Source organism: Linepithema humile, chromosome 2 (assembly GCF_040581485.1).
Source record: "Linepithema humile isolate Giens D197 chromosome 2, Lhum_UNIL_v1.0, whole genome shotgun sequence".
Lineage (NCBI taxonomy): Eukaryota > Metazoa > Arthropoda > Insecta > Hymenoptera > Formicidae > Linepithema > Linepithema humile.
Genome location: NC_090129.1, coordinates 11,836,416 through 11,852,167, shown reverse-complemented (window position 1 = coordinate 11,852,167; position 15,752 = coordinate 11,836,416). Strand labels below are relative to the sequence as shown.

Sequence of the window (15,752 nt, the reverse complement as noted above, 5' to 3'; positions counted from 1 at the left end):
TCCGCACAGCGTTAAACCCGATACGCATTATCGAAGACGCGACTCGCGACATAAGCGATAACGTACGCCGTACTTTTTTTACAATACACAAACTCGGACAGTGATACCAACGACGAATTAGATGCAAACATAGAAAATAAACGAGATTACACTTTCGAAGATATCGATTCGAGTTTAATTCCTGCTCTTAACGATACCGTGATAGAAGTAAAAACTAAAAAGACTAGACTTTACATTAGTAAAACACCAAGCCGCGTGTCAGATTACAGCGAGTTTGAGCTAACATCATACGATAGTAGCATATTTGATTCGGACGAAATCCGTGAAAGAAGAAACGAAAAAATGTCTCAAAGAAGAAAGAGTGAGGCAGACACCGAAATAGAGATATCCGCGTTAATGGAGCAAAATACAAGAGAAAACGAAGCCAGCGGACTTCGAACAGGAACACGCCCAAAAAATAAAAATCAGAATTCAGCAATAGAAGAAGCATTGCACGAAATGCGCGAACAGATCACAACATTATTTGAGTATCTTCATGCGCACCATCACGAACGAAATCCGCGACAAGAACGCGAAACCGAAATTTCGTACGGTTGAACTACTGAAGACGTACGAAACAGACAATCCACTGACGCACAACGCTACATGACATCAAAAAACGCGATAAATTTAATACCTATTTTTGACGGTACGTCACGAACAAACTTAAAATCATTTCTAAGCGCTTGTACATGTGCAATGAAGTATGTAAAGCCCGAGTTCGAAGAGGAGTTACTCGACGTCATAATGTCGACTAAACTGCAAGGCAGAGCATTAATAAATTTTGAGATCAAAGATATCAGATCGTTTGAACAGTTAAAAAACGAACTGGAAAGCTTTTACTACCCTAAGAGAAATCCTACATCGATTCAAATTGAATTTAATCATCTGAAACAACGACCCGGAGAAAGTGCAGTAGAATATGGGGCACGAGCAGACCATTTAGCGATGCAGCTCTACGAATCTCTAACAGACAGTTAGAAAGACACCGCAAGATAAACGCGCTATATTAGATACCGTTAAACAGCTAGCGCTACAAAATTTTGTGTACGGACTGCGCGAGGATATACGAATGGTAATACGCGCGCAACGATATGCAACCCTGCAGGAAGCCATCGAAGGGGCCAAAGCAGAGGAAAAATTAAAGAGACCACGTGATTCCGCGTACAACGCGAATAAAAGTTTTAATAATCCTAAGGCAATTCAATGCCATAAATGCGGTAAGCAAGGACATTACGGTCGCGATTGCCGAACGAGCCGCTACGGTAATCAATTCACTTTGCCTAAACCGAGCGGATCAAGATTTAATACGCTGGATAAACATTGTAATTATTGCAAGAAATCCGGACATAACCGTACCGAATGTTGGATATTAAACGGAAAACTGGAATATACTAAAAATAAGAAAATAAATAAAGAATCAAACACGCGAAATACCATAAATAAAACTAATAAAGCATCGCGAGACTGAGGACGACGATGCAGAAAGGAAAACAATTAAAGCAACAGCTAAGACAGTACGAGAACATAAGGTACTAACAGCTGATGAGATAAACCATGCACACACTGAGCTCGATCTGATTTCACTACCCATGAATGAAGTGATTGACGATAAAATAAATATGTTGATCGACACAGGAGCTACCATGAGTCTAATAAAATTGAATAAATTGAAAGATGAAACCATAATATATGATAAAAAGATAACAATCATTGGCGCAACAGGGCACAAAGCAGATACTATAGGCGTAATGCAAGCAACTATTCCGTTAAAAACAAGAGATGTTAAACACGAATTAAACGTGATAAAAGACGACTTTCCTATTGAATATGACGGAATCCTCGGAGCCGACTTCCTACAAAAATATCAAGCATCTTGGGACTATACTATTAAAAAACTACGCATCGATAAAAATTTATTTACGCTTTTCCCATGCAAAAAATTTACTTTAGAAGCTAGAAGCGAAACTATTATAACAGCCATAACTAAAGAAAACACAGCAGGAATAATCCAAGCAGTGGAAACTAGACCAGGAATATTTATCGGAAATTGCCTAGTCGAGCCAAAAAATAATAGCCCGATTAGCATAATAAATACTACCGAAACTAAAATAGAAATGCAAGCTCCAGTAGTAGAAATTGAAGAAGTAAAGACAGAAGGAAATGCCGAGATATTAATAGCTCAAACGTATATACCGAAGGAAATTCCCTTGTCACGCATGCAACGAATTAAAGAGGCGCTTCGTCTCGATCACTTAAATAACGAAGAGCGAAAAATTTTACTTAAAATCTGCGAAGATTTCGATGATGTATTTCATCTAGAAGGAGAACCACTGACGGCTACCGCGGCCGCGAAACATGAGATAGCGACGCGTGCCGATTCAGCACCGGTCAACACTCGACCTTATCGCCTGCCCGAGAAACATAAGACAGAGGTAAATCGACAAGTGCAGGAAATGCTAAAAAATAAAATTATTCAGCCGAGCAATAGCCAATGGTCTGGAATGCTCCATTGCTAGTGGTACCAAAAAAGACAGACGCTTCAGGAAAGGCAAAATTATGTGTAGTCGTAGATTTCCGAAAACTAAACGATTTACTCTCTTAAAGTCAATCAGTGAAAATAACGCTGATTGAATCAGTGAAACAGTATGTCACGGACAATCAGTGAGTATTTACTGACATTTAGTAACAATACTCCCACCTTGGTTCTCAGACTTACAATTTACTGATTTTAGCCAGTGGAAGTAAGATTTCACTGCAAATCTGTAACTTCGAGCCAATAAGAGCTCAGTTTGTTGCTGCGCGATATATCCGTTCTTTTGTCTGCGGCGTCCGCGATATGCGTGTGCTTGTGTCGTGTGTCGTGCCGGTCGTGTCGTGCATCGTTCGTCGTACGTCGTAACTGATGCAACACGATACTGATTACAACACGTTAGCTGCTATCCGTCTGCATTGTCCGCAACGATCGACGGTATTTGATAAGTTCAACGCTTTTATGTGGCATTTTATTATATTATTATAATTATAACATTTTATTATATTCATTATTGTGTGTATTTCGTTATCATAACCATTCTTGTAGTGTTTTATGTAATACGTAGTCGCAGACACACACGTGAACTTTTCTCTTTTTATCTTTAATATTTATTTCTCAATTGCAGACTAAAATGAGAAAAATAACAAATTTGTCTATTCAAGAATTAGGAACAAAAATCGAGGAAATAACAGATGAGGAGACACGAAAAAAGTTTGAAGGTTAATTTACATATATATCTTTTTTTTACATTTTTTTAACAAGCATTATAATATTTAGAAATATGAAGCATCAAATAGCAAAATTTAACATTTTATTATATATTTATTGTTACATCTCGGAATGCTATCTCAGACTTTATTCTTTTTGCAAATTATTTATACGACTGCCACATTCCTAGAATATATATTTAAATAATTTAAGCACATGCTTTTGTATCTTCTACTCATATTAATATTTGTAATACCACACCAATATCAAATGTGATAGATAACACATCAGATACATAAATTTATTCAGCAGTTTAATTTTATTTTATAAAATAAATATTTATGTTAGTTGTTTGCAAAATTCTATAAATTTATGGAAAAAAATTATTTTATCATTACAATTTATGTTGTTTTTCTTAATAATTTTTATTTTTGTTAAAAATGATATACTTAGTTTGCATTTTATATAATTTAATAATGCATAAATTTTTCATTTTTATTTGATATATTATTTATTTAGTATATAGTATTCATTTATTTAGTACATCATATAACTTTTTTGTTTCAATTTTCTTGCATATGTTGAAAATAGTTTTCAACTTAAAAAAATTTTGCAAACAATAATATTATTTTTATATTCATTTATTAAAATATATTAATCATATGCCCATACAATTATATATTTATGTATGTAAAGAGACACGGTCGGTCTCGCTATAGTTCCTGCGCTTCGCGTGAACTTGGCGCGAGACACGTGTCTCTTGATTGATATACATTTATATTATTGAATTAAATGCATTATATCAGCAACTGAAATTACCTGTTCATATTCACTGTTCTATTAGTTAAGGTTTACTGATCTAAGCAGTACATATTCACTGTTTTATTAGTTAAGATATACTGATCTAAGCAGTACATATTACTAATTTTACTGTGTATAACAACCATAGACTTATAGAATAGACTGGCCCCTACCGTAAGAGGTAGCGTTGAAAGATCTAAAGGATAGAGAGATGATTCCGGGACTCTCTGTCCTTCTCTTTCGTCTCGTGGTGGGAACTGAAGGGATAATATGGAAACGAAGCGAGCATGCGTATACGAGATGAGGAGAAAGCAACGTGACATCGCCAATTTTATTCGGTTACTTCGTATATGCTGCGTATACGATTAAATAATATGGTACGTTCCTGCTGCATTTGCCATAAGCTCTACGGAGCAGAAGGTGTTACTTTTCATAGGTAAATATTTAATGTATATTTTTTATAGGTTAGAAGAATGAATGCTCGAAAAATTGCACACACACAAATTCATTTAGAAATATTATCACTTTTTATTAAGAAACATTATTACATTAATTTGATAAACGGTATCTATTTCTTGTTCTAGTATACCTACACGACAAGAGTTAAAATTAAAATGGATCGATGCTATTGGAAAAGAAGTTTCCAAATATGCTTGTGTGTGCAATCAACATTTTAATGATAATGATATCATGTTTACTGGTATAATAAATGGAAATATACGAAGACACTTGCACTCTGAAGCTGTTCCTACTTTGCATCTAACGAATGAAAAGGAGATTGAATATGAGTGAGTTTTATTTTATTTCTGTTTTTTTTTAATTCTAATTTTACACACGTGTATAAGGATCATTAAGAAAAAGTTGTTTCAGTAAAACAAACATAGATTTTGTGAAACAAGTCTGTGCAGATAAAAAGAATCAACATGAAAATCATATATATCCTAATCATACAAGTGAATTACAAGAAATTGAAAATATAGCTGAAAAATATTAAGAATAAAATTAAATGTGATATGTGTCGCCAAAGTTTAGAGAGTAAGGAAAATAATTCTTTATTATTAAAAATAAAAAATAGAGGAGGGTTATTACTTCCTAGTCCACAAGTTATTACAATTTGTAAAGTTGCTGAACGTGTACTTAGACAATATAAAGATCTATTTACAGTTAAAAACTTAATGACTAGTCTTATACATTGTGCAAAACAATTGTTACCTGATGATATTTTTAATCATTTAGATGATATCTCTCAAAACAATGTTATTGATAATCATAAATCTCAATTAATATATAATATTTTACACAAATATTGTCATATAAGATTATATCATGAAGGTAGGAGATTACAAAATTCTACGAAAAGAATAAGAATTTTGCATAATCGATTAGTTATATTTGCTAATCAATAATTTTATTTTATGAATGAATGCAGCTACTACAAAGAAATTTATTTATATTACACTATTTTAATTGATCATTAAATTTATTTTAATTTTTTATGTCTATGATATATATAATAATGTATTTTATTTTTAGTTTGGTTGTGTATGAGATCAAAATCTATTTTTTTTTTTATGCAAAATGTACAATTTAATTCATTATTTTACCAGTACGTAGAGTTTATATGTACCAAAGAGTTTAAATAGTATATTTAATAAAATATCTTAAAAAATATTAAAAATGCCTTTTCAGCTCAATCTATGAAATATCTTATTTATTAAACTTATTAATATATTAACCTATTTTAGAAATCAATGCTTTATGTTTTAAATAATCCATTAAATCTTCAAATTTTTTAATTTTTTTATTTCTACGTCTAATTATTCTTTCTTTCTCCTCATCTCGTATACGCATGCTCGCTTCGTTTCCATCTTATCCCTTCAGTTCCCACCACGAGACGAAAGAGAAGGACAGAGAGTCCCGGAATCATCTCTCTATCCTTTAGATCTTTCAACGCTACCTCTTACGGTAGGGGCCAGTCTATTCTATAAGTCTATGATAACAACTATTTTCAGCAGTCAGATATCACTGCTGGAAACAGTTACTGTAGTCAACTGATTTTATCAGTAGTATTGTACTAGTTTGCAGTGCTATACTTATAACTATGGTCATCAGTGACAATTCACTGATGTACAGTTATAATACACTGATTGACTTTAAGAGAGTAACAATCGGAGATTCATTCCCATTGCCTAACATTACGGATATACTCGATCAATTAGGAAATTCGAAATATTTTTTGACGTTAAACTTAGCGTCAGGGTATCACCAAATACCAATGGCCGGCAAAGATAAAGAGAAAACTGCATTCTCTACATCACATGGGCACTATGAGTTTAATAGAATGCCCTTTGGATTAAAAAACGTGCCCGCAACTTTTCAACGCCTAATGAATACAATTCTAACAGGTGTACAAGGAATAAAGTGCCTAGTATATCTCGATGACATAGTGATATACGGAGCCAGTCTCCAAGAGCACAACCGTAGATTAGAAGACGTGTTGCGAAGAATACGAACCAACAATCTCAAATTACAACCCGATAAATGCGAGTTCCTTAGGAAAGAAGTTACTTATCTGGGGCATGTAATAGCCGAAAATGGGATCATGCCTGACCCAGAGAAATTAAAGGCGATAAAAAATTTTCCGGTACCGCGGAAAATAAAAGACATACAATCTTTTATCGGACTCGCGGGATATTATCGAAGATTTATCGAAGATTTTTCAAAGATTGCTAAACCACTAACTAAGTTAACGAAAAAGGAAATAAAATTCGAATGGACAAACGAGCAACAAACCGCATTTGATATCCTTAGAGAAAAGTTAATAACAGCACCAATTCTTAAATATCCGGACTTTAACGAAGAATTTGTATTAACTACCGACGCATCAGATTACGCCTTGGGAGCTATACTATCACAAGGCCTGATAGGACACGACCGTCCTATAGCATACGCCAGCCGAATACTCTCTCAAGCTGAGCAAAATTATAATACGACAGAAAAAGAATTACTAGCTATAGTTTGGGCAGTAAAACATTTCCGACCATACTTATACGGAACTAAATTCAAAATAGTTACCGACCATAAACCACTCGTATGGCTATTTAATGTAACTGACCCGGGATCAAGATTAATCCGTTGGAGATTAAAGTTAGAAGAATACGATTACGAAATCATTCATAAGTCAGGGAAATCTAATACCAATGCAGACGCATTAAGTCGCAATGTGGCCGAGAAAATTTTTACGTTCCAAAAGTGTTTAAAATGCGCGCTTTTTCGCCACTAAGGCAAAGCGTGCAGCACGAGCGGCACTATATGCCGGTTCGTTCCCGATCCGCGAGTGGCGCTTACCGATGCGGGAGGAACGGCCGCGCCATGCCTGGATAGCATGCCGGCATCCGCCTAGACCTTGTCACGAGGCTAGTCGCTTTTTGTTGTTCGTCGCGCGTGTCGTTCTTTGTTGTTCATCGCGCGTGTCGTCATTGTCGATCGTCGCGTGTACGTTGCATCATCTTGCGCGTGCCGTGCACGAATCGAGTCTAGTCGCCGTCGTGTATTCGTCGCGACATAGAACATTGTTCAATCTTGGGATCTCGTTGAAGAAAGTTGCGGCCCTTGCTGGCCATAGAAAGTTGCGGCCCTTGCTGGCCATAGAAAGTTGCGGCCCTTGCTGGCCATTGAAAGTTGCGGCCCTTGCTGGCCATTGAAAGTTGCGGCCCTTGCTGGTCATAGAAAGTTGCGGCCCTTGCCAGCCATAGAAAGTTGCGGCCCTTGCTGGCCATAGAAAGTTGCGGCCCTTGCATGGCCATAGAAAGTTGCGGCCCTTGCTGGCCATTGAAAGTTGCGGCCCTTGCTGGCCATTGAAAGTTGCGGCCCTTGCTGGTCATAGAAAGTTGCGGCCCTTGCTGGTCATAGAAAGTTGCGGCCCTTGCTGGTCATAGAAAGTTGCGGCCCTTGCTGGCCATTTTATAGAAAGTTGCGGCCCTTGCTGGCCATTGTATATATAGTCACATCACAAGGTGAGTTGATCATTGCTGCGCAGAACACGCTTACGCGTGTTCCTGCCGATCGCCATTAGGCGCTGGATGAGATGTATTTATACAGCATTGAAAGCCTGAGTTAACCTTACAAGTTAACGCAGCACTACGTTTGCGGATTTCTAGACTGTGAGAAAATCTAAGTCTTTTCTTTTCTTTTCTTGATTTACAACAGGTTAGGATAGCCTGCTTTGTTTTTTTTGGAGACCTATCCCACTTGCATGTCCCTTGGAATGGACGAATGCTTGGCCTTTCTTTGGAACACACCTGCACACACATGCACGGAATAATTTGCCTTGACTGAACTATTTAACTTAATGTACATTTGCCTGTCTTGCGGTGAGTGTATCTTTTCCTTTATTTTGTAAAGGTCAGGTGCGGCCTTTTTATTGCATTTGTGAGCGACTCATTACCTCATAACGAAGAATGTGGAATGATTGAGATTCTTTTCTATCACCTTTATTTCTTTGTGACACAATAATATTATTATTGTATTTACGTTTGAACATCGCTAGACATAGCGTTTGATGTAAAACTTCTGCGATAGAGTCTTGCTGTGCTCTTTTAAGATTATTGCATTAATGTAATAATTGACGATCATTTGTATAAATAGTACTTAAGTATTATAGGTATTATCTTTTGCGTTTTGAGTCGACTCAAAAATTACAGTATAATATTAACCTTTTGCGATATGACTTTGTGTTAATCGAGAGATATTTGATTTATTATTTGAATGGTACATTTGACTTATAATTTGCTTTTCTTTTATTGTGGTTTGCTCATTGACGAGCATGTTTTTTGCAGAATAATACAGTCCACTAAGACGATTTTCATTGCTGATAACTCGATAAAAAGAGTTGAGTTTATTAACTAAATGATTTAGTTTCATGTTTTCTTTTTGTACACAAAACTAATATCTTAATTTCTGATATCTCTTGATTCTTGTTTATAGATATTATATCTGATGTTTATTTTGAGTTATTAAGTATTATTATTTGGATTATGTTTTCTTGCGACACATAGTTTCTTTTTTTTTGGGGGATATTAAAACCTTTTTAGACATTTGGTCCTCTCGAAGCCGGATATTTATCTTGTGTGGACAAGATGAGGTTGTCACACCTTAGGGCTCATCTTGAGCAACAGTTGGTTTTGAAGAGTTTAATATCAGAAGTATATGTTGGCTTGGTGGAGGAGGATTTTGACGTTTCAGTTTCTAGGGTCTCATTGCAGGCTAACATGCTAAAGGAATATTGGCACAAATTTGAGGTCACGCATGAGGCGATTAATGTCTCATTTAATAAACTGGATCAAGAAGATAGAGAGAAGATAAAGGCCCATGCTTATTTTACTCAAGAGGCGTATACTACTACTCAGAAAGAGTATATACGCACTTTGGAGAAGTTGAATGCTACAATGAGTTCAGAGAAGAGTTCAAGTAGTGGTTCTACATCTAATTATTTTCTGGACCCGACACAAAATATTCAGACGCAGATGACATATGCTTATGGTCTAAAACTACCAAGAATCGACTTGCCAAAGTTCAATGGAAATATGGAAAACTGGTTGACTTTCAAGGACTTTTTCTCAACTTCTGTGCTTGTCAATCCGACACTGTCTGACGTTCAACGATTGCAGTATCTTAAAGCTAGTTTAGTGGGCAATGCTGCTCACCTCTTGAAATATACAACCATCACGGCCTTGAATTTTAAACCGGCATGGGAGTCGGTAGTATCTTACTACGAGAACAAGAGACTATTGGTCAGCTCGACGCTGCAATCGTTTTTCAATATCAAAAAGATGACGAAAGAATCGGCAAAGGAGTTAGAGAATCTTTACACAACCGTCAATCAACTTCTAAAATCCTTAGAAACAATGGGTCGACCTGTGGCCCATTGGGATGACATCCTGGTGTTTGTCATTACTCAACGACTGGATTTGGATACCCTAAAGGCATGGGAACATCATCTCGGAGGAGAAAGAGATCCTCCTACTTGGAGCCAGCTCAGAGAATTTCTTGGTATCCGTCTAAGATCCTTGCAGGCAATAGATAAATCCAAATTTGATAAGCCTAAAGTAGCCGCTCAATCAGGAGCACTGAAATCTCATTTTCAAGGACATTCAAAGGAATCTTCTTCGAAGTCGATAGCGAGCATAACCTGTGGTATTTGTGGGACAAACCACCATCCAGCTACCTGCGCCCAGTATGCCTCCAAATCTCAGGAGGTCAAACGCAAGTTGATAATAAAACATCATTTATGCTTCAATTGTTTGGGGGCGCATAAAATATCCAATTGTACCTCAACAAGACGTTGTATTAAATGCGGACAAAAGCACCACACGTCCTTGCATTTGGAAAAGTCGGCTAACGATAAAAGGACGAGATCGGATAATTCTAAGGCCTCTGTGGCATCAGAAAAGGATAAGGAGAACAAAACTCCGAATGCAAAAGTGCTATTTGCCAATGCTGATCAAGCTGGGAATCATTCTCAAATACTCTTAGCTACGGCTAGAATCATAGTTAGAAGCTCTAACGGAAACTCAACTATAGCAAGAGCATTAATCGATCAAGGCTCGGAGATTTCGTTGGTTACTGAGAGATTAGCCCAACGACTTAAATTGCCTAGGATTAAATCTTCTATTCCCTTGGTAGGAGTAGGTGGTCAGTCAAGTAATAAAACGAGAGGTTTTGTGAGCTTCACAATAAGGCCACACTTCACTTCGACATTTGAGAAGGTCGTCTCCGCGCACATACTTAGTGCACTGACCACTGCAATACCAACTTTGAAAGTATCATCGAAATCTTGGAAACACTTGGAAGGTCTACAATTGGCAGACCCGTATTATTCTAATCCAGGAGAAATTGATTTGTTATTGGGCGCAGACGTTTATGGTCAATTGATTGACACTGGAATTGTTAAGGGCGGCTCAGATTCTCCTATTGCTCAACAGACTCAGTTAGGTTGGATAGTTTCAGGACCAACCGGTAGTGTAAGGCCCACTTGTCATATGCAAAGTTACTGCATTTCTCAGTCAGCCGATTTATATGATCTTCTCCAAAGATTCTGGGAACTGGATTCGATTTCTGTTAAGCCGGTTTCCTCATTGAATCAGGACGAACAAGAATGTGAGGAACATTTTTGTTCTACACATTCTCGTGACTCTCAAGGCAGATATGTCGTTTGTTTGCCTTTTAAGGCGTCCTCGCAAACATTAGGGGATTCCAAGCGTAAAGCGTCGCTTCTGTGTCATAAGTTGGTCGAGCGGTTTTCTAAAAACGCTAAGTATGCGGTTCAATATTCGGAGTTTATGGATGAATATCTACGCCTGGGTCACATGAGAGTAGTGCCAGATTCTACTTCTGAACCGTCTCATTCTTATTACCTTCCGCATCATGGTGTGTGGAAGGAGAGTAGTTTAACAACCAAATTAAGAGTTGTCTTCAATGCATCGTCTCCCTCTACCTCTGGTCGCTCTTTGAACGATATCCTTCATCCAGGAGAAAAACTGCAAACGGAACTTTTTGACGTTTTGATATACTTTCGACAATTTAAATATGCCTTCTCTGCAGATATTGAGAAGATGTTTAGACAAGTAAAGGTCTGTTCAGACGATTGGAAATTCCAACGTATCTTTTGGACAGGTGAAGGTCAGAACTTGGTTCCCTTTGAGCTCACCACCGTCACGTACGGTATGGTTTGTGCTCCATTCCTTTCTCTGCGAGTTTTAATGCAACTTACTAAAGATGAGGGAGAACGATATCCGAAAGCAATCTCTGTTATGACGGACGGAAGATATGTAGATGACTTATTTGGTGGATCGGATTCCATTATGAACACACGACTGATTATAGATCAGGTAAGCGACTTATGCATGGCGGGCGGTTTCCCGTTACGAAAATGGGTTAGCAATGAGCCGGCAGTTTTGGAATCAATCGCTTCGGAACATAGATTGGATGCTTCAATGATACCTATTGATGATGATCTTATCATACACTCCTTAGGCTTATTATGGCACCCGATGACGGATGAATTTTCCTTTGAGTTGAGCTTCCTTTCAAAAGATCGAATCACGAAGCGTTCCATACTTTCTACCATTGCTAAAATCTTTGATCCGTTGGGGTTTCTAGCTCCGGTAATCATTATTGGTAAGCTTATCTTACAAAGACTCTGGACGCTTAAATTGGATTGGGATCAAGATCTTCCAGATGATCTAGTCCACGACTGGATTAAATTCATTAATGATTGCGATACGCTGCCCCTTCTTACCTTTCCTCGGTGGATCGGTACTTATTTGAGCCGCAGTTTTGAACTCCATGGGTTTTGTGATGCCTCCTCTTTAGCTATGGCAGCAGTGGTGTTTGTACGCACCACAGATGATACGGGAAAGATTATCTCAAAGTTGATCTGCTCCAAAACTAAAGTGGCGCCTTTAAAAAGGTTGACAATTCCTCGTTTGGAACTTTCCGGAGCTGTGCTTTTAGTAAAGCTTGTGAAACAAGTTTTGCATGCCTTGCATCGTGAAGACGTCAGGCTCTACTTATGGTGTGATTCTTCAATTACACTTACCTGGATAAATAACCATCCGTCAAGGTGGAAAGACTTTGTACATAACCGGGTATGTTACATTCAGGAGACTTTGCCTTCAGCCACCTGGCGTTTTGTACGAGGTTCAGAAAATCCGGCTGACTTAGCAACCCGGGGTTTAACCCCAGCACAACTTTCCCACACTCCTTCCTGGTGGTATGGGCCTTCATGGTTATCGGAAACTTCAGATTTATGGCCATCTTTAGCCCTTTTAGAGACCTCTGGTGTAAACCTAGAGGAGCGCCCTGTGAAAATCAATGCAACAAGTACTAGTGTTACGCAACCGTGGGACCTGCTCCTGCGATACTCAAGTTTGCTTAGATTGTTGAAGGTCACTGCCACTTGTATGCGTGCGGTTGACCGCTTCAAACGTATATCGACTGCACCAGCCTTAACAACTATCACCCCTTTGGAATTACATAAGGCTAAGGCATTTTGGACAAAGGAGATACAAAGATGCTTTTTTCCGTCTGAACTTAGATTAATTTCAACTGGTCAAACATTGCCCAAGTCGAACTGTCTGATCCGACTCACGCCATTCATTGATGCGGAGGGAATTTTAAGAGTAGGCGGTCGCCTGCAGGCCTCCAACTTATCGGAAGTCTCCAAACATCCGGCTATATTGCCAAAACAATCTCCTTTCACATCTCTGATTATAGGTGATGCTCACATTCGTTCCTTACACGGAGGCACTCAACTCACTACTTTACTCATACGGGAAGAATTTTGGGTTGTTGGAGGACGAACTACGGTGCGTAGTCACATTCTCAAATGTGTTAAATGCCTTAGGTTTCGTCAGTTGCGAGCACGGCAATTAATGGGTCAATTACCTCCGGAACGTGTGTTACCTTCGAGACCATTTCTAAACACTGGAGTGGACTATGCTGGTCCATTTACACTTAAGACCTGGAAGGGTAAGAACGCTCGAACGTATAAGGCTTACATAGTCTTATTTGTTTGTTTTGCAACATCTGCAGTTCATCTAGAATTAGTCACTGACTATACTACCGAAGCGTTTCTTGCTGCTTATAAAAGATTTGTCAGTCGACGTGGCATCTGTGCCACTCTAATAAGTGACTGCGGTACCAATTTTAAGGGTGCGAGTTCTGAACTACAAAGATTGTTCGACGGGGCCTCTGCAGAAGCTCAGCGATTATCGGCCCTTCTAGCTAAGGACGGCACTACATGGAGATTCAATCCACCTTCGGCGCCTCATTTTGGAGGCAAATGGGAATCTGGAGTAAAGTCAGTAAAATATCATCTCAAGCGTGTAATGGGTGAAACTCTTCTCACTTATGAGGAGTTAAACACCTTGCTTACTCAAATAGAAGCAGTTTTAAACTCCAGACCTTTATGTCCTCTCACGGATGACCCGGATGACCTATCGGTCTTAACACCAGGACATTTCCTAATGGGATGTCCTCCCACTGTTGTGCCTGAACCTTCTTTAGAATTTGAAAAGTCTTCACGACTCTCTCGATGGCAACTGCTGCGACAGATGTTAGATTCACTATGGATCAGGTGGTCTTCAGAGTACCTTCAAAGACATTACTCTATGTATAAGTGGAATCAGAATTCTACCACGGTTAAGGAAGGTTCTATGGTACTAGTGGTAGATGAACGTTATCCTCCTGGTAAATGGCCTTTGGGCAGAATTACTAAGATCTTCCGAGGACCTGACGGTCTCGTAAGAGTGGTCCTGGTCAAGACTTGCACAACTGAATTGAAAAGACCTATTACTAAACTTTGCTTCCTTCCAACGGATAAAGACTAGGATTATGTTCGTTAAATAAATAATTTAACGAAGGCGGGCGGAAATGTTTAAAATGCGCGCTTTTTCGCCACTAAGGCAAAGCGTGCAGCACGAGCGGCACTATATGCCGGTTCGTTCCCGATCCGCGAGTGGCGCTTACCGATGCGGGAGGAACGGCCGCGCCATGCCTGGATAGCATGCCGGCATCCGCCTAGACCTTGTCACGAGGCTAGTCGCTTTTTGTTGTTCGTCGCGCGTGTCGTTCTTTGTTGTTCATCGCGCGTGTCGTCATTGTCGATCGTCGCGTGTACGTTGCATCATCTTGCGCGTGCCGTGCACGAATCGAGTCTAGTCGCCGTCGTGTATTCGTCGCGACATAGAACATTGTTCAATCTTGGGATCTCGTTGAAGAAAGTTGCGGCCCTTGCTGGCCATAGAAAGTTGCGGCCCTTGCTGGCCATAGAAAGTTGCGGCCCTTGCTGGCCATTGAAAGTTGCGGCCCTTGCTGGCCATTGAAAGTTGCGGCCCTTGCTGGTCATAGAAAGTTGCGGCCCTTGCTGGCCATAGAAAGTTGCGGCCCTTGCTGGCCATAGAAAGTTGCGGCCCTTGCTGGCCATAGAAAGTTGCGGCCCTTGCTGGCCATTGAAAGTTGCGGCCCTTGCTGGCCATTGAAAGTTGCGGCCCTTGCTGGTCATAGAAAGTTGCGGCCCTTGCTGGTCATAGAAAGTTGCGGCCCTTGCTGGTCATAGAAAGTTGCGGCCCTTGCTGGCCATTTTATAGAAAGTTGCGGCCCTTGCTGGCCATTGTATATATAGTCACATCACAAGGTGAGTTGATCATTGCTGCGCAGAACACGCTTACGCGTGTTCCTGCCGATCGCCATTAGGCGCTGGATGAGATGTATTTATACAGCATTGAAAGCCTGAGTTAACCTTACAAGTTAACGCAGCACTACGTTTGCGGATTTCTAGACTGTGAGAAAATCTAAGTCTTTTCTTTTCTTTTCTTGATTTACAACAGGTTAGGATAGCCTGCTTTGTTTTTTTTGGAGACCTATCCCACTTGCATGTCCCTTGGAATGGACGAATGCTTGGCCTTTCTTTGGAACACACCTGCACACACATGCACGGAATAATTTGCCTTGACTGAACTATTTAACTTAATGTACATTTGCCTGTCTTGCGGTGAGTGTATCTTTTCCTTTATTTTGTAAAGGTCAGGTGCGGCCTTTTTATTGCATTTGTGAGCGACTCATTACCTCATAACGAAGAATGTGGAATGATTGAGATTCTTTTCTA

At 39.1% G+C, this 15,752-nt stretch overlaps 1 protein-coding gene across 1 annotated transcript; it reads left to right on the top strand.

The window, feature by feature from the left end:
• The first annotated feature begins 7,909 nt into the window (after nt 1-7,909).
• On the top strand, nt 7,910-15,264 carry LOC136998210 (uncharacterized). Its single transcript, XM_067350656.1, has 2 exons — nt 7,910-8,100; nt 8,294-15,264. The coding sequence occupies exon 2, from the start codon at nt 9,223-9,225 to the stop codon at nt 14,473-14,475; it is 5,253 nt and encodes a 1,750-aa protein (XP_067206757.1). The 5' UTR covers nt 7,910-8,100; nt 8,294-9,222; the 3' UTR covers nt 14,476-15,264.
• The last annotated feature ends 488 nt before the right edge of the window (nt 15,265-15,752 follow it).

What these genes read in the sequence shown, in the direction of transcription:
- LOC136998210 (XM_067350656.1), top strand. Translation starts at nt 9,223, where the DNA reads ATGAGGTTGTCACACCTTAGGGCTCATCTTGAGCAACAGTTGGTTTTG.